Here is a 17,612-nt window from a genome sequence, read left to right on the forward strand (position 1 = left end):
AATTTTCTCCAGACATTGGAGATTAGACCCAGAAATCAAATGAGGAGGCTTTGTTAAGTGGGGTTGCAATTGAAAGTGCGACAGGAGCTGAGCAGATCATATCAATGAGGGCGTGGAGTACTGAGAGGTTGCAAAAGAAACAAAGCAAGGGGCTGGCCCCGTGGCCGAGTGGTTAAGTTCGCGCGCTCCGCGGCAGGCGGCCCAGTGTTTCGTTGGTTCGAATCCTGGGCGTGGACATGGCACTGCTCGTCAGACCACGCTGAGGCAGCGTCCCACATGCCACAACTAGAAGGACCCACAACGAAGAATATACAACTATGTACTGGGGGGCTTTGGGGAGAAAAAGGAAAAAAATAAAATCTTTAAAAAAGAAACAAAGCAAGTGTGGGCCACTATTTTAAAAATCTGTTGGAGTTAGAACAGTAGTTAGATGAAGACAGAAAGTTTAAAGTGTTTTCTATTTTGAAGAGGAGAGAGAATCGAGTCTTCTTGTAAAGTGGAAGAGTTTGTAGATAGGAGATTAATTATACATATGTAAGAAAAGAGCACTTTAGAAAAATGTCTCAGAGGAGACAGGAGGCGTGGAGTTGAGAACGTAGAGGGATTAATTCGGGACCGGGAGAAAGCGAGGAGTAGTGAAGAAGGCTGATGCATCTAAGAATACACTGTAAAAGAGGAAGCTGAAGTTCCTGCTTTCTGGCTGCATTTTTCCAGAAGGGCCTACGTTGTTACCAGGGCAGAGAGTTAAGGTGGGGACTGCATGAGGGTGCTGGTTCAGAACTGGCTGCAGTGGGGGAATGGGTTTAGGCAAAGCCAACAGGTACCTGCCCGTGTTTTCCAAATGCCTCTCTGCTGTTGCCAGAAACCCCAGTGCCCCCTGTGCTTTTCTCCCACAGCCGAGGCAAAGGAGGGAAGAGGAGGGTAGGTGGATTCATTCAAGGTGGCCAGTTTGCAGGGCAGGTGAAAGTGGGAGGCAGTTGTGAGCAGACATTGGGACTTTGGAATTCTCTCTTTGGAAGTGGACCAGTTCCAGGTGTTGACAATGGAAGTGGGTGGCTGAACTGAAATGGAGGCGAATGTCAATTGAATAATTAGTCTAGATTCTCAGGGATCCTTTCTTGAATGTATACATGCTCTGAAACCAGGAACCAATGTAGCCATTTCTTTTCTAGTGAGAGTGAACGCATCATGTGGTCAACCAGTAGCTCCTTCCTGCGGGACAGGTTGAGCAGTGAGGAAGAGCTGGCGGGCCCGTCCCAGCCTGCCTCCACTCGGCTTCACGGTAGGGCTTGGTGCTGGGCTACGAGCACACTCTGGGAAAGGCCATCCTTCAGAGGGAGCAGAAGGGAATTTCTAACACAGATGCAGGCGAGAGCTCGGAGGAACTTTGTAAAGTGGGGAAAACATGGTTTCCTAGGATTTTCTTTTGAAAATGAAGAATATGCTCCACACCCCACTTGCATAAGGGCAAATTTCTACCCTTTCTTTAAATATTTTACTATATCAAACATGCCAATTTAATAAAATGAGTTCTTATTATTTTCTTAAACTAGGGATTATAGGTTTGTATAGACTTAAATATGACCTGCTTCCTCATTTCCTTAATTTTAATTTGTTGCACAGTATATTCTTTCTAAGTTAAATAATAACTTTTTTTGGGGTTACACGTAATCACAGGTTGTGGGAAAAAGGAAAATACAAATATGTATAATAAATAATACTGAAGAATGTTCTAAATTTTTTCTATGTATATGTATTTACATTTGTATATAATATAAATATAACCATGAATATGTATGTATATGTATAATTTGGGTGTGTGAGTTTGGGGGATCACATACCTCAAGACCTTGGAGCTAGAGAGGACCTTAGAGATCCCCCATTTCAACCTCCTGTCATGTGCCAGAATCATCTTCTCTAGGGACTTTTTTTAATTTGAAAAATGTCAAATCTAATTAAGGCAATATCACCCTGTGAAATTATTAAAATAGAGGTCTCACACAGAAAGAGTTTACAAGAAAATTACTCTTAAAATATTGAAGTATATCTTACATATGGTAAAGTTCACCCTTCTAGCTACAGTTCTGTGAGGTTAGATCAAGGACTTCCACTGCCATCCGGATGCACTGCGTTTCCTTCACCCCTCCGCTATCTCTGTGCTCTTTTGCAGTCAACTTCTAACCCCTCCACCAGCACCTGCCAACCCGTACCATTTCTGTTCTCTCTACTTTTGTCTTTTCCAAGGTGTCTTATAATGGGAGCATAAATTTGTTCCCTTTTGAGTCCAGCTTCTTTCACTTAGTGTAGTGCTGTTGGCATTCATCCACACCATTCTGTTTATCAGTATTTAATCTTGTTTGCTGAACAGTATTCCATTGTGTGGCTACACCAGTTTGTTTCTCCATTCACCAGCTGAGGGACATTCAGACTGTTTCCAGATTTGGGCAATTATGGATAAAAGCACTGCAAACATTCACATCCTGGTTTTGTATAAACCTAAGTTTCCATTTCTTTAAGGTGAATATGTAGGAGTGGGAGTCATAAGTCGTAAGTGTATTTCTGACTCATAAGTATGTCACTGTCAAACCGTTATCCAAACACGCTGTAACAATAGGCTTTTTACTTTTTTCCCTCATAGCCCCTTTTTCTCTTTGTGTTTCAGTTAAGGTAATTTTTATCAACCCGTCTTCACTGATTGACTCTTCCCTGGGCTGTGTTGCATCTACTAATAGCCCATTGAAAGCATTCTGTAGCTCTTTACAGTGTTTTTATTGTTAACGCATCCATTTGACGTTATCTTATGGTTTCTGTCTCCGTTCAAATTCCTCAGCTGTTCATGCATTTTTGTTCACCTTTTACACAAGAGCTTGAACATATTAATCATAGTTATTTAAAATTCCCTCTCTGATAAATCTAACAGATGGGTAATTTCTGAGTTTTTTCTGTTGATTGCTTTGTTTTTTGACAGTGATTTTTGTTGTTGTCGCTGCTGCTGCTTCTTTGTGTGTCTCGTAAGTTTTGATAGAGTGTTGGTGTCGGTCATAGAAAAGTAGAGATTGAGGTAAATAGAATTTATGCCTGGAAATAGTCATACCTGTTCCTCTGCTAGGCCATTGGTATTGGTTCTTGATTTAGCATGATTAGGACGTGAGTTGGATTTTGGTTTTGTGTCACTGTCATTACCTACGATGACCCATTGACTTATAATCCCTCAAGATTTAGCTTGTGCTTAGGGTGGCAGCTGGAGCGCTAGAGAGTTTCTCTTAACATCCCAGTTCTGTCCTTGGCTTTAGCCTTCCCCCTGTGCCCATGCTTTAGAAGGGGTCTTCTCCACACTTGTGCCTTCTCCAGCAGGAGACTGGAGCTTGCCAGCCTGGAGAGGAGAGCAGGGCAGCTCTCTGTTGTCCTGGCCCAGTCTCAGCCTCAGGCAGGTCCTCTGTCCCTGGTTCCTGTGATGCTGCCCTCCTCTCTGGCCTCCTCACTCTGCCTTCTATTTGCAGCAGGTCTACTGTGGGAGAGGGTTCCTGTCCCTCACCTAGAGGTAGGAGACTCGGAATAGGATTGGTAAGGATCCTGAGCTCACTGTTTCCTGCCCCTCCTCCAGGAGCAGAGGGTTTTTCTGTTGCCCTTTTCCCGACTGACGTGGGTCTTCACCTGTGCACAGCAAGCTCGGCTGCTATTCCTCTGCAGTTAGACTTCTGTTCCATGCCAGAGGTGGGTCCAAGTGGGGCTTCGTGCACTCACCACAGGGGCAGTGACTCTCTGCTCCGCGCCCACACCACTGAACGGAGGATTCCTTCCATTTCCCACCCTGTCTCCAGTCCTCCTTCTGAGTACTTGCTCCAGGTCTGTTGAGTCTGCGAGGGGTGTATACTCTCTTTGCATCTGTGGCTTCCTGAGGAGCTATACTTTCACACTAGCCCCCCTTCAGCCTTCAGTAATATATTCAGCTTTTCATCGGAATACTGCTTTCTCACTTGTATAGTGTCTGACATCTTTCTCCCACCAGCTGCCATGAGTGAGCCAGTGTTCGTGACCTGTCTCTCCTTAGAGGAGTCTGTCTTTCCTTAGTTTTCAGACTGCTTGCTTGCCCTGCAACCAGAGCTCTCTGATGGGTTTGAAAATTTTATTTTGTTTTTTTTTTTTTACTTCTGTATGCTGTTAGTGTATGAGTAGTGCTCATACAAACTTTCTACATTTTAGGCAGAAGTGGAATTTTGAATGTAAATGTATTTTTAGAATAAAAACAAGAGCATATTCATTTGTAAATATATCTTTTTAGTAAGCATATATTTACACTACAGTTTTTAGAAGCCAAATAATATTCCATGGTATGAATGCACAATTATCTATATAGTCAGTCTCTTCTTCTTGTTCACCTTGGGTAGTTCTTGTTAAAATATTATTATATTGTACGCTGATGTGATAAACGTCCGTGGAACTAAGTCTTTGGGCGTGTTCTTAGATTGAGTTGAAAGAAAGAAGGAAAGCTTTATTGAAGCTGCTACTGCTGTAGCAGCAGCAGGAAGCCCGTGGTCTCAGATCAGTGCCAGCCAAGCAAGTGGTTTTGAGGGGTTTTAAAGGAAAAGAGGTGACATTCTGAGTGACAGAAGAACAAGAAACTTGCAGTTGGTATATCTAGGGTTATTCTTTTGAGTTCTATCTGTGTTTAGGTATGAGAACTAGATGGTTTTGTGTGGCTTTGTATGGTCCCCTAGTGACAACTAGTGTTGGTGGCAAATGACATTTGCTTCTGTACATCAGGAGCACGCAGTGGCCCAGCTCTTAGAAGCAAGGCCTGGTCTCGGGGGAAGCAGACAGCAGCTGCTCTTCTTTCGCAGCTCCCTGCTTTTCACTTTCCTTTAGGGTGATGGTTGGGCTCCTCTGGGGTCTGTTACTGAGATCTGCCTTAACAGAGGATTAATGACCAGAAAATAGAAAGAACTGCAAATTAATAAGTAAAAGACAAACAACTCAAGAGAAAACTGGGCAGAAACGTTGCTGTGGACTGTGCTTTTCTGCCACCCCAAAATCCGTACACGGAAATCCTAATCCCCAAAGTGGTGGCATTTGGAGACAGGGCCTTTGGGAGGTGACTGAGTTTGAATGAGGTCATGGGGGTGGAGCCTTCCTAACGCAAGTAAGTGGTGCCCTTATGAGAGGGCAAGGGGAGCAGAGCTTGCTCCCTCCACCATGTGGGGATGTAGCATGAAAGCGGCCATCTATAGATCAGGGAGAGGCTTCTCACCAGGAGCCCGGCCGTGCTGATACCCTGATCTCTGGCTTCTAGGCTCCAGAGCTGTGAGAAATGTGTCTGTTCGTGAAGCCCCCAGTCTGTGGTGTCTGTTACAGAAGCATGACTAAGACAGAAATTAGTGCTGAGAAGTGGGTGCGGCGGCGACAGACGCCTGAGCCTGTGGGAGCAGCGGTGGAGCTGGGTGATGGGGAGAGGCTGGGAGAGTTTTGAGGCGCATGCTGGAAAAAGCTGATATTGTCATGCAGAGACTTTTAAGGTGATTCTGGTGAGAGCTCAAAAAGAGAAAGAGGAAAGCTGTGGAGAAAGCGTCCATCTTCTTAGAGAAGAGGTGAGTAATCATGTTAAGAATATTGACAGAAATAGGGCCGATGAAGTCTCAGATGGAAGTGGGGAACGTGTTATACGGCAGTGGAGAAAGCTGGTCCTTACTATAAGGTGACAGAGGCCTTGGCTGAATCGTGTTTGTCTTCTAGTGTCTGTGGAAGACAGAACTTGTGAGGGAATTTCTGGCAAATTGAATCAGTGGCTTGGTTCCCCCAGCTGTTTATAGTAAAATGTGAAAAGAGAGAAATGAATTGAAGATGGAATTGTTAAGCAAAAAGGAACCAGAACTTAAAGATTTGGAAAATTCTCAGCTGATCCATATTGCAAGAAAAGAGAACTTGAGGAGTGTGGCCTGTTTGATAGGGGTATTAGTATGGGTATGAGCCAGGGACCTGATCAGCCATCTCAACAGGAAGCCAGGCGCTATTCTTCAAGGGCCAGAAAGAATGACTGCCAGGGTGAATCAGAGACCATTGGGGCTGCCACTCCCACCACAGGCCCAGAGCGTACTGTTGTGGGGTGTCGGGTGCAGCGGGGCTGCCCAGAGCCATGGTGGCAGGACCAACACCACTGCCCAGCAGAGCTACGGAGGTGGGACTGCTGCCCCAGGGAGTCCTAGGGACGGGCCTCTGCCCTAGTGAGACTGGAGGGCAGAGAATCGAGTCAAAGAGGGTTGTTCTTGAGTCCTAAGGTTTGATGGAGTTTGCCCTGCTGGGCTTTGGACTTACTCGGGACCACAATCACCTTCTCTTCCCATTTCCCCTTTTGAAATTGGAATGTTTATCCTCGCCTGTCCCACTGTTGTATCTTTGGAAGCCCATGAGTTATCTGGTTCCACAGCTGGAGAGGACTTTTGCCCCAGGACGAGGCGTCCCTCCAGTCTCACCCGCATCCGCCTTAGGTGATAGTTAGATGAGACTTTGGGTTCTAGACTTGAGAGCTGATGCTGAACAAGTTAAGACTTCTGGAGCTGTTGAGGTGGAATGAAGGTATTTTGCATGTGAGAAAGACATAAACTTTGGGGGCCCAGGGGGAGTGCTATGGACTGAATGTGTCCCCCTCAAATTCGTGTGAAGGCATTTGGAGGTGGCGCCTTTGGGAGGTGATTGAGTGTGAATGAGGTCATGAAGGTGGAGCCCTTGTGCCGGGATTGGTGCCCTTATAAGGGACGAGGGAACTAGAGCTCTCTCTTTCCACCATGTGAAGGTACAGCAAGGAAGCAGCCATCTGTAAACCAGGAAGAGGCCATTCACCAAGAACCCGACCATGTTGGCGTCCTGACCTTAGACTTCAAGCCTCCAGAACTGTGAGAAATAAATGTTTGCTGTCTGGCCTGCCTAGTCTGCGGCCATTTGTTATAGCAGCCGGAGCTGACCAAGACAGACATCAACAGGCACTTCACCGAAGAGGAAATATGAAAAGACGTGCAACCTAACTTTGAATCAGGGAAGTGAAAATTGAACCACAGTGGAAGAACAATTTACACTGACTAGATTGTGAAAAATTTAAAAACATGATGGTAGTCAACATTGGTGAGTATGGGGCACAATGGAAGGCAGCTTGGCATTTTCTAATACGCGTGCACCCTGTGCCCTAGCAGTTCCTTTCCTAGTTGTTAGCTTAGAGAAAGCTTTCCCTTTTGCTCCAGAAGATGTATGCAAAGGTCTTCATTCTGCCCTTGTTTGTAATGGCCTTAAAGTGTAAACAACTCAGATGTCCTTCACGCAGGAATAGATGCATTAGTTGTAGTATATTCATTTAATTTGAAAATGAACAAACTCATCTAGATGTAATCTCAGCATAAAAGCCAAGATTTGAAAGAAAATATGATTCTATCTACATAAATTTGCAAAATATGCAAAAGAGCATATGTGGTCAACAAAACAGACAAGATCAAAGGAATGATAACACAACCCAGAAGAGTGGTTATTCCTGAGGGAGCGAGTGGGTGGGGGGCAAGTGGGGACATCAGAGGCAATGGTAATGCTCTCTTATATTTTATTTTTATTTTTTTAATTGAGATTCATAATAGTGTACATCATTGTGAAATTCCAGTTGTACATTATTTCTTGTCTGTCACCGCGTAGGTGCTCCCCTTCACCCCCTGTGCTCGCCCTCCAGTAATGTTCTCTTTTAATTTGGATTGTTGTTATTTTTATACCTTAAAGATATTTAAGTATTACTTTTCACCTACTCAATCCTTGATAAAATATTTTAAAAGTCCCAATTAAAAAAAATTTAAACTACATACTTAATATATGCTTATTATATTATTAAAAATCAATGCAAGGAAATATAAAGAAAAAGTTAGTAATTTCTTCCCATCATCAGAAATCTTGACTCAGAGGTAACCAATATTGATAGTTTCTCTCTGAACACATAAGGGTATAAAAACATAGATTTTCTGTTTAAAGTTTAAATAAAAATTGTGCTATACGTTACTCTGCAAGCTTATTTTTTGAAACTTAAACTATATCATGTATATAGGTTAACACATACTCTAACATGACATTAATGGCTGCCTAATATTCTATTTTGTAGAAATCCTGTAATAAACTGAGCCATTCTCCATGTGGCTTTTCCCCATTGCTCACCTGCACTATGTTCTTCCACACATCATTTCCCAGGTACTGGTGCTTTTATTTGGGTTAGATTCCCTGAAGTAGCATGACTAAGTCAAAGTATATGTTCAACTTATATTTTAATAGATAACATCAGATTTCTTTCCAAAAGGTTAGAGCAATTTATTCTTGCTGTAGCTGTTTGGAAGCATCCAATTTCACACATTCTTTTTTTTTTTTTTGAGGAAGATTAACCCTGAGCTAACATCTGCTGCCCACCCTCCTCTTTTTTGCTGAGGAAGCCAGGCCTTGAGCTAACATCCGTGCCCATCTTCCTCTACTTTATATGTGGGACGCCTACCACAGCATGGCAAGCCAAGCAGTGCTATGTCCACACCCAGGATTCGAGCTGGTGAACCCCCAGGCTGCTGAGAAGCGGAACGTGTGAACTTAACCGCTGTGCCACCAGGCCAGCTCCAATTTCCCACATTCTTATCGTCACTGGATAATTCTCTAATGTCTGCCAATTTGATGTATGAAAGTAACACTTCCTTATTACTCTAATTCACCTTGTCCTGATTGCTAGTGAGAGCAAGTATCTTGTTTTATGTTTGTTAGCCTCTTCTTTCATTTGCATATTTATATCCTTTGCCCATTTTTTCTTATTAATTTATAGGAACTCTTCACATGTTTGAAATCTTAACACCTTGCCTGTCTGACAAATATATTTTAAATTCTGCTCCCACTCCATACCTTAAGAGGGGAAACCTTCAAAAACATTCTGGGTTTCTAGAATGTTTAAAAAGATCTTCTTTTCTGGAAGAATATACAAATACTCTCCTGAATTTTCCCCAGAATTTTCATTCATTCATTCATTTACTCACGTTGCTTGGATCACTAATCCATCGGCAGTTAATTGCTAAATATGGCAGAAGTGTAGAAAAGCAGACGGTTATACCAGCGCCATTCACTAAATAAACCACCTTTCACAACTGAATTTAAATTTGCTTTTATCACATATTAAGTTCCCCAAAGTGTTTAGATCCCTTTCTCTTCCCCACACTTTTTCCCTGATTGACTTTTTTGTTCCTGTGGACATTTTATTCTGTTTTGATTATCATAGTTCTAAGCAATATCTAAAAAGGCAAATCCTCCCCCTGATTTTTTACAAATAAATATTTGTAGGCTGGGGCTGGCCGGGTGGCCGAGTGATTAAGTTCGTGCGCTCCGCTGCAGGCGGCCCAGTGTTTCGTTGGTTCGAATCCTGGGCGCGGACATGGCACTGCTCATCAGACCACGCTGAAGCAGCGTCCCACATGCCGCAACTAGAAGGACCCACAATGAAGAATATACAACTATGTACCGGGGGGCTTTGGGGAGAAAAAGGAAAAAAATAAAACCTTAAAAAAAATAAATATTTGTAGGCTATTTGGGCAAGTTATTGCTATGTAATTTTAAATTATTTTGTTCATTCCCGTGGAATCCACTGTGAAATTCAGACTAGAGTGGCATGCCATGTCTGTTTATTTGGGAAGGATTGGCGTTTTTATGATATTAAGTTCTTCCCTCTGTGTAAAGAATGAGGTGAGTCAGAAGATCAGCCACAGTGTGTCCAGTCTGCAAAATGGCTATTTCCCGTTCTCCTTCTGCATCTCACACAAGAGCCTCTCTTGTGGACCTTCTTAAATGGAAACATTCAGGAAATGGAGGTCTGGGAAAAGTAGCTCAGCCTAGCCGTGTTGACATATTGCAAAGGCACCACAGTTCATCCCTTGTCAACTTGGCACCCAGACACATCTCTTTAAATTGCACTTAATCTTCAAATAAAAACAAAATTATGCTTCCATCTGTGATAGTAACAACTATCCTGCGTGAAACTGGAAACACACACTCACCCTGTCCCAAAGGAAGATGCAAAGTCTCTTTTTTTGTCTTTGAGTGATGGTCTTTCTTCTTCAGCTGATTCACACTCCCCTTCAATATCCTGTGAAAGAAAATGAAAAGATCTGGGGGGGGTGTGTGTGTATATATATATATATGTGAATGTATATGAATATCTGCTATGTATGCATATTTTATCTGATACATATACATATCAGATATTCATATAGAAAAAGGAAGAAATACTCGTAACTATTACATGCTCGTTTGTGCAGCCTGTCACATGGTTGTATCTGGCGTCTGTAACTCCCTTCTCCTACCCCTTTCATATTCTCATTGATCTCAGTAAGCACCTCAGTTGGTCGTTGTTCCTTGTCTGGTAGTGACACAAACCTTCATTCCAGAAGGGTCTGGGCTAAGAGCAGGCGTGCCTAAATTACATTGTTGTAGTTTTCCATTCACTTTAATCACCTGGGAGTCCTCTAGAAGCTCACCTGCGTTCTAGACACGCTGTTTCTTACTCCTATTGTTCAGCAGAGACCCAATTTCCCATTGAAATTTAGAGTCAGCCACATCATGCATTACAGTAACCCCCTTTGCCCGTTAATTCAGTAGCGTGAGGAGCCCAGAATGGCCTGGTGGCGTTCCCCGCATGTATCTCGATGGGATCATTGTCGTGTCCCCTGATGGAAGCTTTCCTTTTTCTGTTTAGGTGTACTTTGATTTCTTTCCTCGGTATTTAGTGTTTTGTAGTTTTAAATGTACAGATCTTGTACGTATTTTGTTAGATTTTTATCTCAGTATTTCATATGTCTTGGTGCTATTGTCAATGGGACTTTTAGAAAATACTTTAACTTCCCTTGTTCATTGCTGGTATATAGAAATATGATTGTTTTTTGGATATTGCCCTCCTGTCTTTTTACATTGTTAAATTCACTCTTAATTCTGGGAGTGTTTTTATATGTTTCTTCTTTGGAATTTTCCTATGTAGACACTCACATTGTCTGTGAAGTAAGTTTTGTTTTTCTACATTTCCAATGTGTATGCCTTTCATGTCTTTTTCTTAACTGATTGCACTAGCTAGGACCTTTGCTAGGATGTTGAATAAGAATACACAAGTGGATCCCATGTTAGGGAAAGCATTCTGTTTTTTATCATTAAATATAATGTTAACTGTAGGATTTTTGTGGATTCCTTTTATCAGATTGAGGAAATTCTCCCTGCTTTTAGTTTGCTGCGCGTTTTTATCATGAATTGATGTTGAATTTTGTGCAGTGCTTTTTCTGCATCTACTGAGATGATCATATAGTTTTTTCTCTTTTCTCTGCAGGTAGTGAGTTACTGTGGTTGATTTTCAAATGTTAACCCTGCTTTGCATTCCTGGGATAAGCCCAGCGTGGTGTATTACCCTTTTAATATGTAGCTTGATTTGATTTGCTAGTATTTTGCTGAGGCTTTTTGCATTTGTGTTCATGATAGACGTTGATCTGTAGTTATCTTTTCTGTGATGGCTTTTTCTGGTTTGAGTATCAGAGTAATGCTGTCCTCATAAAATGAGCTGGGACGTGTTCCCTCCTCTTTTATATTCTGGAAGAGTTTGTACAAAATTGCTGTTATGTCTCCCTTAAATGTTTGGTAGAAGTCACCAATGAAGCCATCTGGTTCTAGAGTGTGTTTGTGAGGTTTTAAAATACATATTTGTATTCATTTTCTAGGGCTTCCGTAACTGGGTAGCTTACACAGCAGAAATTTATTTTCTCACATTTCTGGGGGGCTAGAAGTCCAAGATCAAGGTTTGAGCAGTTTTGGTTTCTTCCGAGGCCTCTGTCCTTGGCTTATAGGTGGTCTCTTCTTAAATCTTCAGTGGTCTTTCCTCTATGTGTATTTGTGTCCTAATCTCCTCTCCTCATAGGGACTCTGGTCATATTGGATCAGGGCACACCCTAATAACCTCATTTTAACGTAATTACCCCTTTAAAGACCCTATCTCCAAATACAGTCAGATTCTACTGTACTGAGGTTAGGACTTCAACATATACAATTTTGAGGAGATGCAGTTCAGCCCATAACACTATTCAATGTCTTTAATTGATATAGGAATGTTAGGTTAGCTCTTTCTTTAATGAGCTTTGGCAGTTTGTGTCTTTAAATGCATTTGTACCATTCATATCAGTTGTCTAATTTATGGAAATGGAGTTGTTCATAATATTTCCTTATTAACTTTGTAATGTCTGAATTGGTGCCGTCTCTTCTATTCTTGATTTGGTAAACTGTGTTTTTTCTCTTTGTTTCTTGACCAGTTTGGTTTGAGATTTATCAATTTTATTGATCCTTTCTAAGAACTAGCTTTTAGTGTCATTTATTTTCCCTATTGTTTTCAATTTCATTGATTTCTTCGTTGATATGAGTTCTTTCTTCTTTCCTAATATAAGACAACAAGTCTTCCTGTGGATACTGCTTTAGCAGCTTTCCAGACTTTTGCATGTTTTTATTGACATTCAGTTCCAAATGTTTCTCATTCTCAGTGGCCAAAGCTGGAAGAATTGGAGCAACAATACAATGTAGGCTTGGATTATAACCCAAAGTATAAAATACATATCTGTGAGTTCATACTGATATCAGTATATTATTGGATAGAATAATAGATGGGGAGAAGAGACAAATCTCCCCTGCAGAAGAATTCCAAATAAATGATGGGGATTCTCCACTCTAAAGGAGCAGGAGCTCTACTCCCACCCTCAAGTGTGGGCTCACAGTGATTTTCCTCCAAAGAGTGCAGCGTGGAAAGGGTCTGCACATAGAGAAGAGCTGTGTGGTGAGAAGCCTGACGCACGGCTGCAGCCGGAGTTCGAGGCCAGCATCAGCAGTCACAAATCATGTTGACAAGTTTGTACCCTTGACATGATGTGATGAATATGGCACTTTCCTCTGTGACCTCCCCCAAAACCCATAACCCCAGGCTAATGATGGGAAAAACATCAAATTCCAATAGCAGGGCATCCTGGAATATATCCGATCAGCCCTCCTCAAACTGACAAAGTTGTCAAACACAGGGAAAGTCTGAGATGGCATCACAGCCAAGAAGAACCTAAGGAGACGGGAGAGCTAAAAGTACTGTGGAATCTAGATGGGATCCTGGACCAGTAAAAGATGGTGAGGAAAACTGAAGGAATCTGAATGAAGAGTGGACTTTAGTTAACGATAATGTATTAATATTGGTTCATTAACTGGAACAAATGGACCATCCTAATGTAAGACGTTAATAATACAGGAAACTGTAGCAACAGATGTATGGGAATTCTCTGTATTATCTACTAATTTTTTTTGTAAATATAAATCTGTTCCAAACAATGAAGTCTCTTTTTTAAAAATGTTCTTTAATTTCTCTTGTGACTTCTTTGATTCCTGGGTTACTTAGAAGTATGTTTTTTACTTTCCAAATATTGATGTTTAGTTAATACCATTATGGTCCAGGGGCATTCTTTATTTTTTTATTTTTTGCTGAGGAAGATTCACCCTGAGCTAATATCCACTGCCTGCTAATATCTACTGCCAATCTTCCTCTTTTTTTTTTTTTTTTTTTTTCGAATGTGAGCACCACCGTAGCATGGTCACTGACAAACAAGTGGTGTAGGTCCATGCCCGGGAACCAAACCTGGGCTGCTGAAGCAGAGCACGCCAAACTTAACCAGTAGACCATTAGGGCTAGCCCCCAAGGGCATACTTTATATCAATTCTTTTAAATTTATTAAGGTTTGAGTTTTGGCCTAGTATAGGGTCTATCTGGGTAAGGTTCCATGTGCACTTGAGAAGAATTTTTATTCTGTTGTTGGAAGGCCTGTTTTATAAAGGTCACTTAGGTCAAACTGTTGTCCAGTTCTTTTGTGTCCTTACTGATTTTCTCTGTACTTGTTCCAGTGATTCCTGAGCGAAGAGTATTGACGTCTTCAATTATGATTGTGAATTTTTCTGTTTCTCCCTTCAGCGCTATCAGTTTTTACTTCATGTTATTTTGAAATTCTGTTAGGAGCATACACACTTAGCATTGTTATGTCTTCTCTGTGAATTGATCCCTGTTTCATTAGTAATGATCTTTTGTAAAAATAGATTTTATTTTTTAGAGCAGTTTTATGTTCACAGCAAAACTGAGTGGAAGGTACTGAGATTTCCCATGTGCCCCCTGCCCCGCACATGCACGGCCTCCCCCACTACCAACATCCCCCACTGGAGGGGTATATTTGTGACACTTGGTGGGCCTGCGTGACACGTCTTCACTCGGAGCCCATGGTTTACATGAGGGCTCATGTTGGTGTTGTACATGCTGTGGGTTTGGACAAAATGTTGTATAATGACATGTATCCACCATCATAGTGTCAAGCAGAATAGTTTCACTGCCCTAGAATCCCTCTTGCCCTGCTTATTCATCCTTCCCTCGCCTGCTAATGACCTTTCTGTCCTTGGTAGCGTTCTCGGTCTGAAGGCTACTTTGTTGTCGAGATGTTCTCAGATGTTACTGTAGCCACTCCACTTTCTTTTGATGAGTGTTCCCATGGTATGTATTTTTCTATTCTTTTACTTTTAACTTGCCAGTGTTTTGTATGTAAAGTGGTTTCTCGAGGGCATTTTATAGTTGGGCCTTGCTTTTTCACCCAGTCTCCCAATCTCTGTCCTTTAATTGGTGTATGTAGACTGTTTGCATTTATATCTACCATCTTAGATTGAACTCGACCATCTTGCTAATTGTTTTCTATTTATTCCTTCTATTCTTTATCATTTTCCCCATTTTTCTGCCTTCTCTTGGATTATTTTGTGATTCCATTTTATGTTCCCAATTGGCTTATTATTTATACCTCTTTTTTTTCTGATGAAGAAGATTGGCCCTGAGTGAGCATCTATTGCCAATCTTCCTCTTTTTGCTTGAGGAATATCATCACTGAACTAACATCTGTGCCAGTCTTCCTCTATTTTATGTGGGACACTGCCACAGCATGGCTTGATGAGGGGTGCTAGGTCTGTGCCTGGGATCCGAACATGTGAACCCTGGGCCTCTGAAGCAGAAGGCATGAATTTAACTACTACGCCACTGGGCCGACCTCCTATATCTCTTTTAAAAATATTTTCTTAGGGCAGGCCCAGTGGCATAGTGGTTAAGTTTGCATGCTCCACTTCAGCAGCCTGGGGTTCACCAGTTCGGATCCCAGGCATGGACCTACACACTGCTCATCAAGCCATGCTGTGGCGGCATCCCACATATGAAACAGAGGAAGATTGGCACAGATGTTAGCCCAGGGCCAGTCTTCTCAAGCAAAAAGAGGAAGAATGGCAATAGATATTAGCTCATGGCCAATCTTCCTCACCAAAAACAACAAGGAAAGAAAGAAAATGAAAAACCAAACAAGCGTTTTCTTGGTTATCCTAGGATTTACAATATGCATCTTTAATTTCTTACAGTATGTCTTGCCTATCTGCAAATAACATTATATCACTTCACATGTGGTGTGAGGACCTTATAGTGTCTTCCTAATTTCTCCTGACCATCTTTTGTGAAATTATTGCCAGCATTTTAATTTTACATAATAAGCATGAAATGCGTATTCATTATTTTTGTTTTAGGTAGCCAGTTATTCTCCAGAGAAGTGAAATTAATAAAAAAGAGACTTTTATATTTAACTACATTTATGGAATATATTTGTTCTTCTGCCTGAAGATCTTCCTTGAACATTTCTTGTAGTGCAAGTTTGCTGCTAATGAGCTCTCTCAGTATTTGTTTGTCTGTAGAAATGTTTATTTCTCCATTTTTTTGAAAGATGTTTTTGTTGGTTATAGGTTTCTGGGTCGTCTTCTGTCTTGTCTTGTCTATGATGAGCTTTTGGCTCTGAGGTGGCTCGGTGCCTTTCATTCATTTTGGAAAATTCCCAGCCATTATCATTTCAAACATCTCTTCTGCCCAGTTCTGTCTCTCTCTTCTGTCTCGGGATTCCACTTACAGGAATGATGTGGTCTGTTTGATACTGGCCGGTAAGTAGCTTTGGGATGGTCTCTTCTACCCCCACTCTTTTCTCTCTTTCAGTTTGGGTAATGCCTAGTGACCTATTTTTAAGTTTTCTGATTCTGTTCTTGCCTACATCAAGCCTATTGAGCCCATTGATGGCATTATTTCCATTACAGTATTTTTCGTTTTTAGCATTTCTGCTTGATTCTTATGCTTTCCATCTCTCTGGTGAAATCCCCTATTTGTTCATGCATGTTGTCTACTATTTCCACTAAACTTTCAGCATCGCTTTTAGTTATTTTAAATTCATTGTCTGAGAGTTTTAACATTTATGTCATATCTCTGTCTACTTCTGTTGATTGCTTTGTCTCTTGACAGTTTTGTTTTATTTTTCCTTTGTCTTCCGTCTCTGTCACTGTATAGTTTTTTGGTTGCAGTCTGCAGATCTCATGTTCTGGAGACTGAGGTGGATAGGGATGGACGTGCCTCTTCCTTTGGGAGCTTCAGCGTGAGGAGCTGAGTCGGTTTGTGAGGATTGGACAGTTTGGGTTTTGGTGTTGCTGTGGTTGCTCTCAGTGCACCGCCAGCTTCATGTGCCTGTGTTGTTACCTTGTGCTTGGAGTGGAAAAGGGTGTGCCAAGGGTTGACCTCGGTGTCTGCCCTTCCCCCTGCACTAGCTCCCCCCATTGTGCCTGCACCTCAGAGAAGGTTCCTCTCTGTGATCTTGTCCAATCCCCAGCAGTGGAGTGCTCTCATTTGTAATTTGGCTGCTTGCTAACGTGGTTGGGGGTGGGAATGGCATCCTCTGTTGTCCTTGTTTGCCCTGAGTCTCAGGCAGATGCAGTGTCCCTGGGTCTCAGTTATCCTGCCCTTTCTTCAGGGGTGGGGGATGTGTTACGGTCTGACCCCAGGATGCTTTCCTCCTCTCGCTATCTCCAGTGTTAGTGGGTCTTATCCTGTGTCTTGAGGGGATTAGAGTTTGCTGCCCTTTTCCCAACTTCCTATGCTTTTAATCCTTAGGGGAGAGAGGGAGAAAGGAGCCGGGCAGGCTTCATACCTTTCCTGCAGAAGCTGCTGCTCCCCTCTGCAAGCTTGCACCACGAGGGCGGAGTTCTTCAGTTCCTCCCCTTGTCTCCAGTTTCTCTCCTGAGCTTCTGATGCGGTCCTTCTGTGCATTAGCTTTTGTTTTTTAACCTCTTCTTCTCCTCATTGATGTATGTATCCATGTCTTTATCCAAGAACCAGTTCGTTTTCAACTGTCTGCTTTGTTTCTTGCAGTGTTTGATTTAATTATTAGCTCTATAATCATGTACTTTTGGCCTTATTTTCTTAGGCCTATAAACTTATTTTTCACCTCATTCTGTTGTTTTATCTCACTTTTTGAGATATTTTTATTATTGAAAATAATTCATATTCTTATTACTTCTTCCTACAGATGATGGAGCTACAATTTAGGTTATGTTTGACTCATAGTGTATTAAAAATGTTTTACATATTATATTGCATTATTCTTCTTTTTCTGCATCTCATGTTTTATTTCCATCTTGTCAACTAACATGGATAGCTCTGCGTCTCTTGGATCTTTTTAACTGAATGT

General features: G+C 41.8%; 1 protein-coding gene across 1 annotated transcript in view; it reads left to right on the top strand.

Moving 5' to 3' along the window:
* The window catches only part of PTPN20 (protein tyrosine phosphatase non-receptor type 20), a 66,580-nt gene that overhangs the window by 3,889 nt on the left and 45,079 nt on the right, over nt 1-17,612 (top strand). The window contains exon 3 of the mRNA XM_070519473.1: nt 1,173-1,282. Coding sequence (XP_070375574.1) covers nt 1,173-1,282 — 110 coding nt within the window. The remainder of the gene's footprint in view (nt 1-1,172; nt 1,283-17,612) is intronic.

This window comes from Equus asinus, chromosome 2, assembly GCF_041296235.1.
Source record: "Equus asinus isolate D_3611 breed Donkey chromosome 2, EquAss-T2T_v2, whole genome shotgun sequence".
NCBI lineage: Eukaryota > Metazoa > Chordata > Mammalia > Perissodactyla > Equidae > Equus > Equus asinus.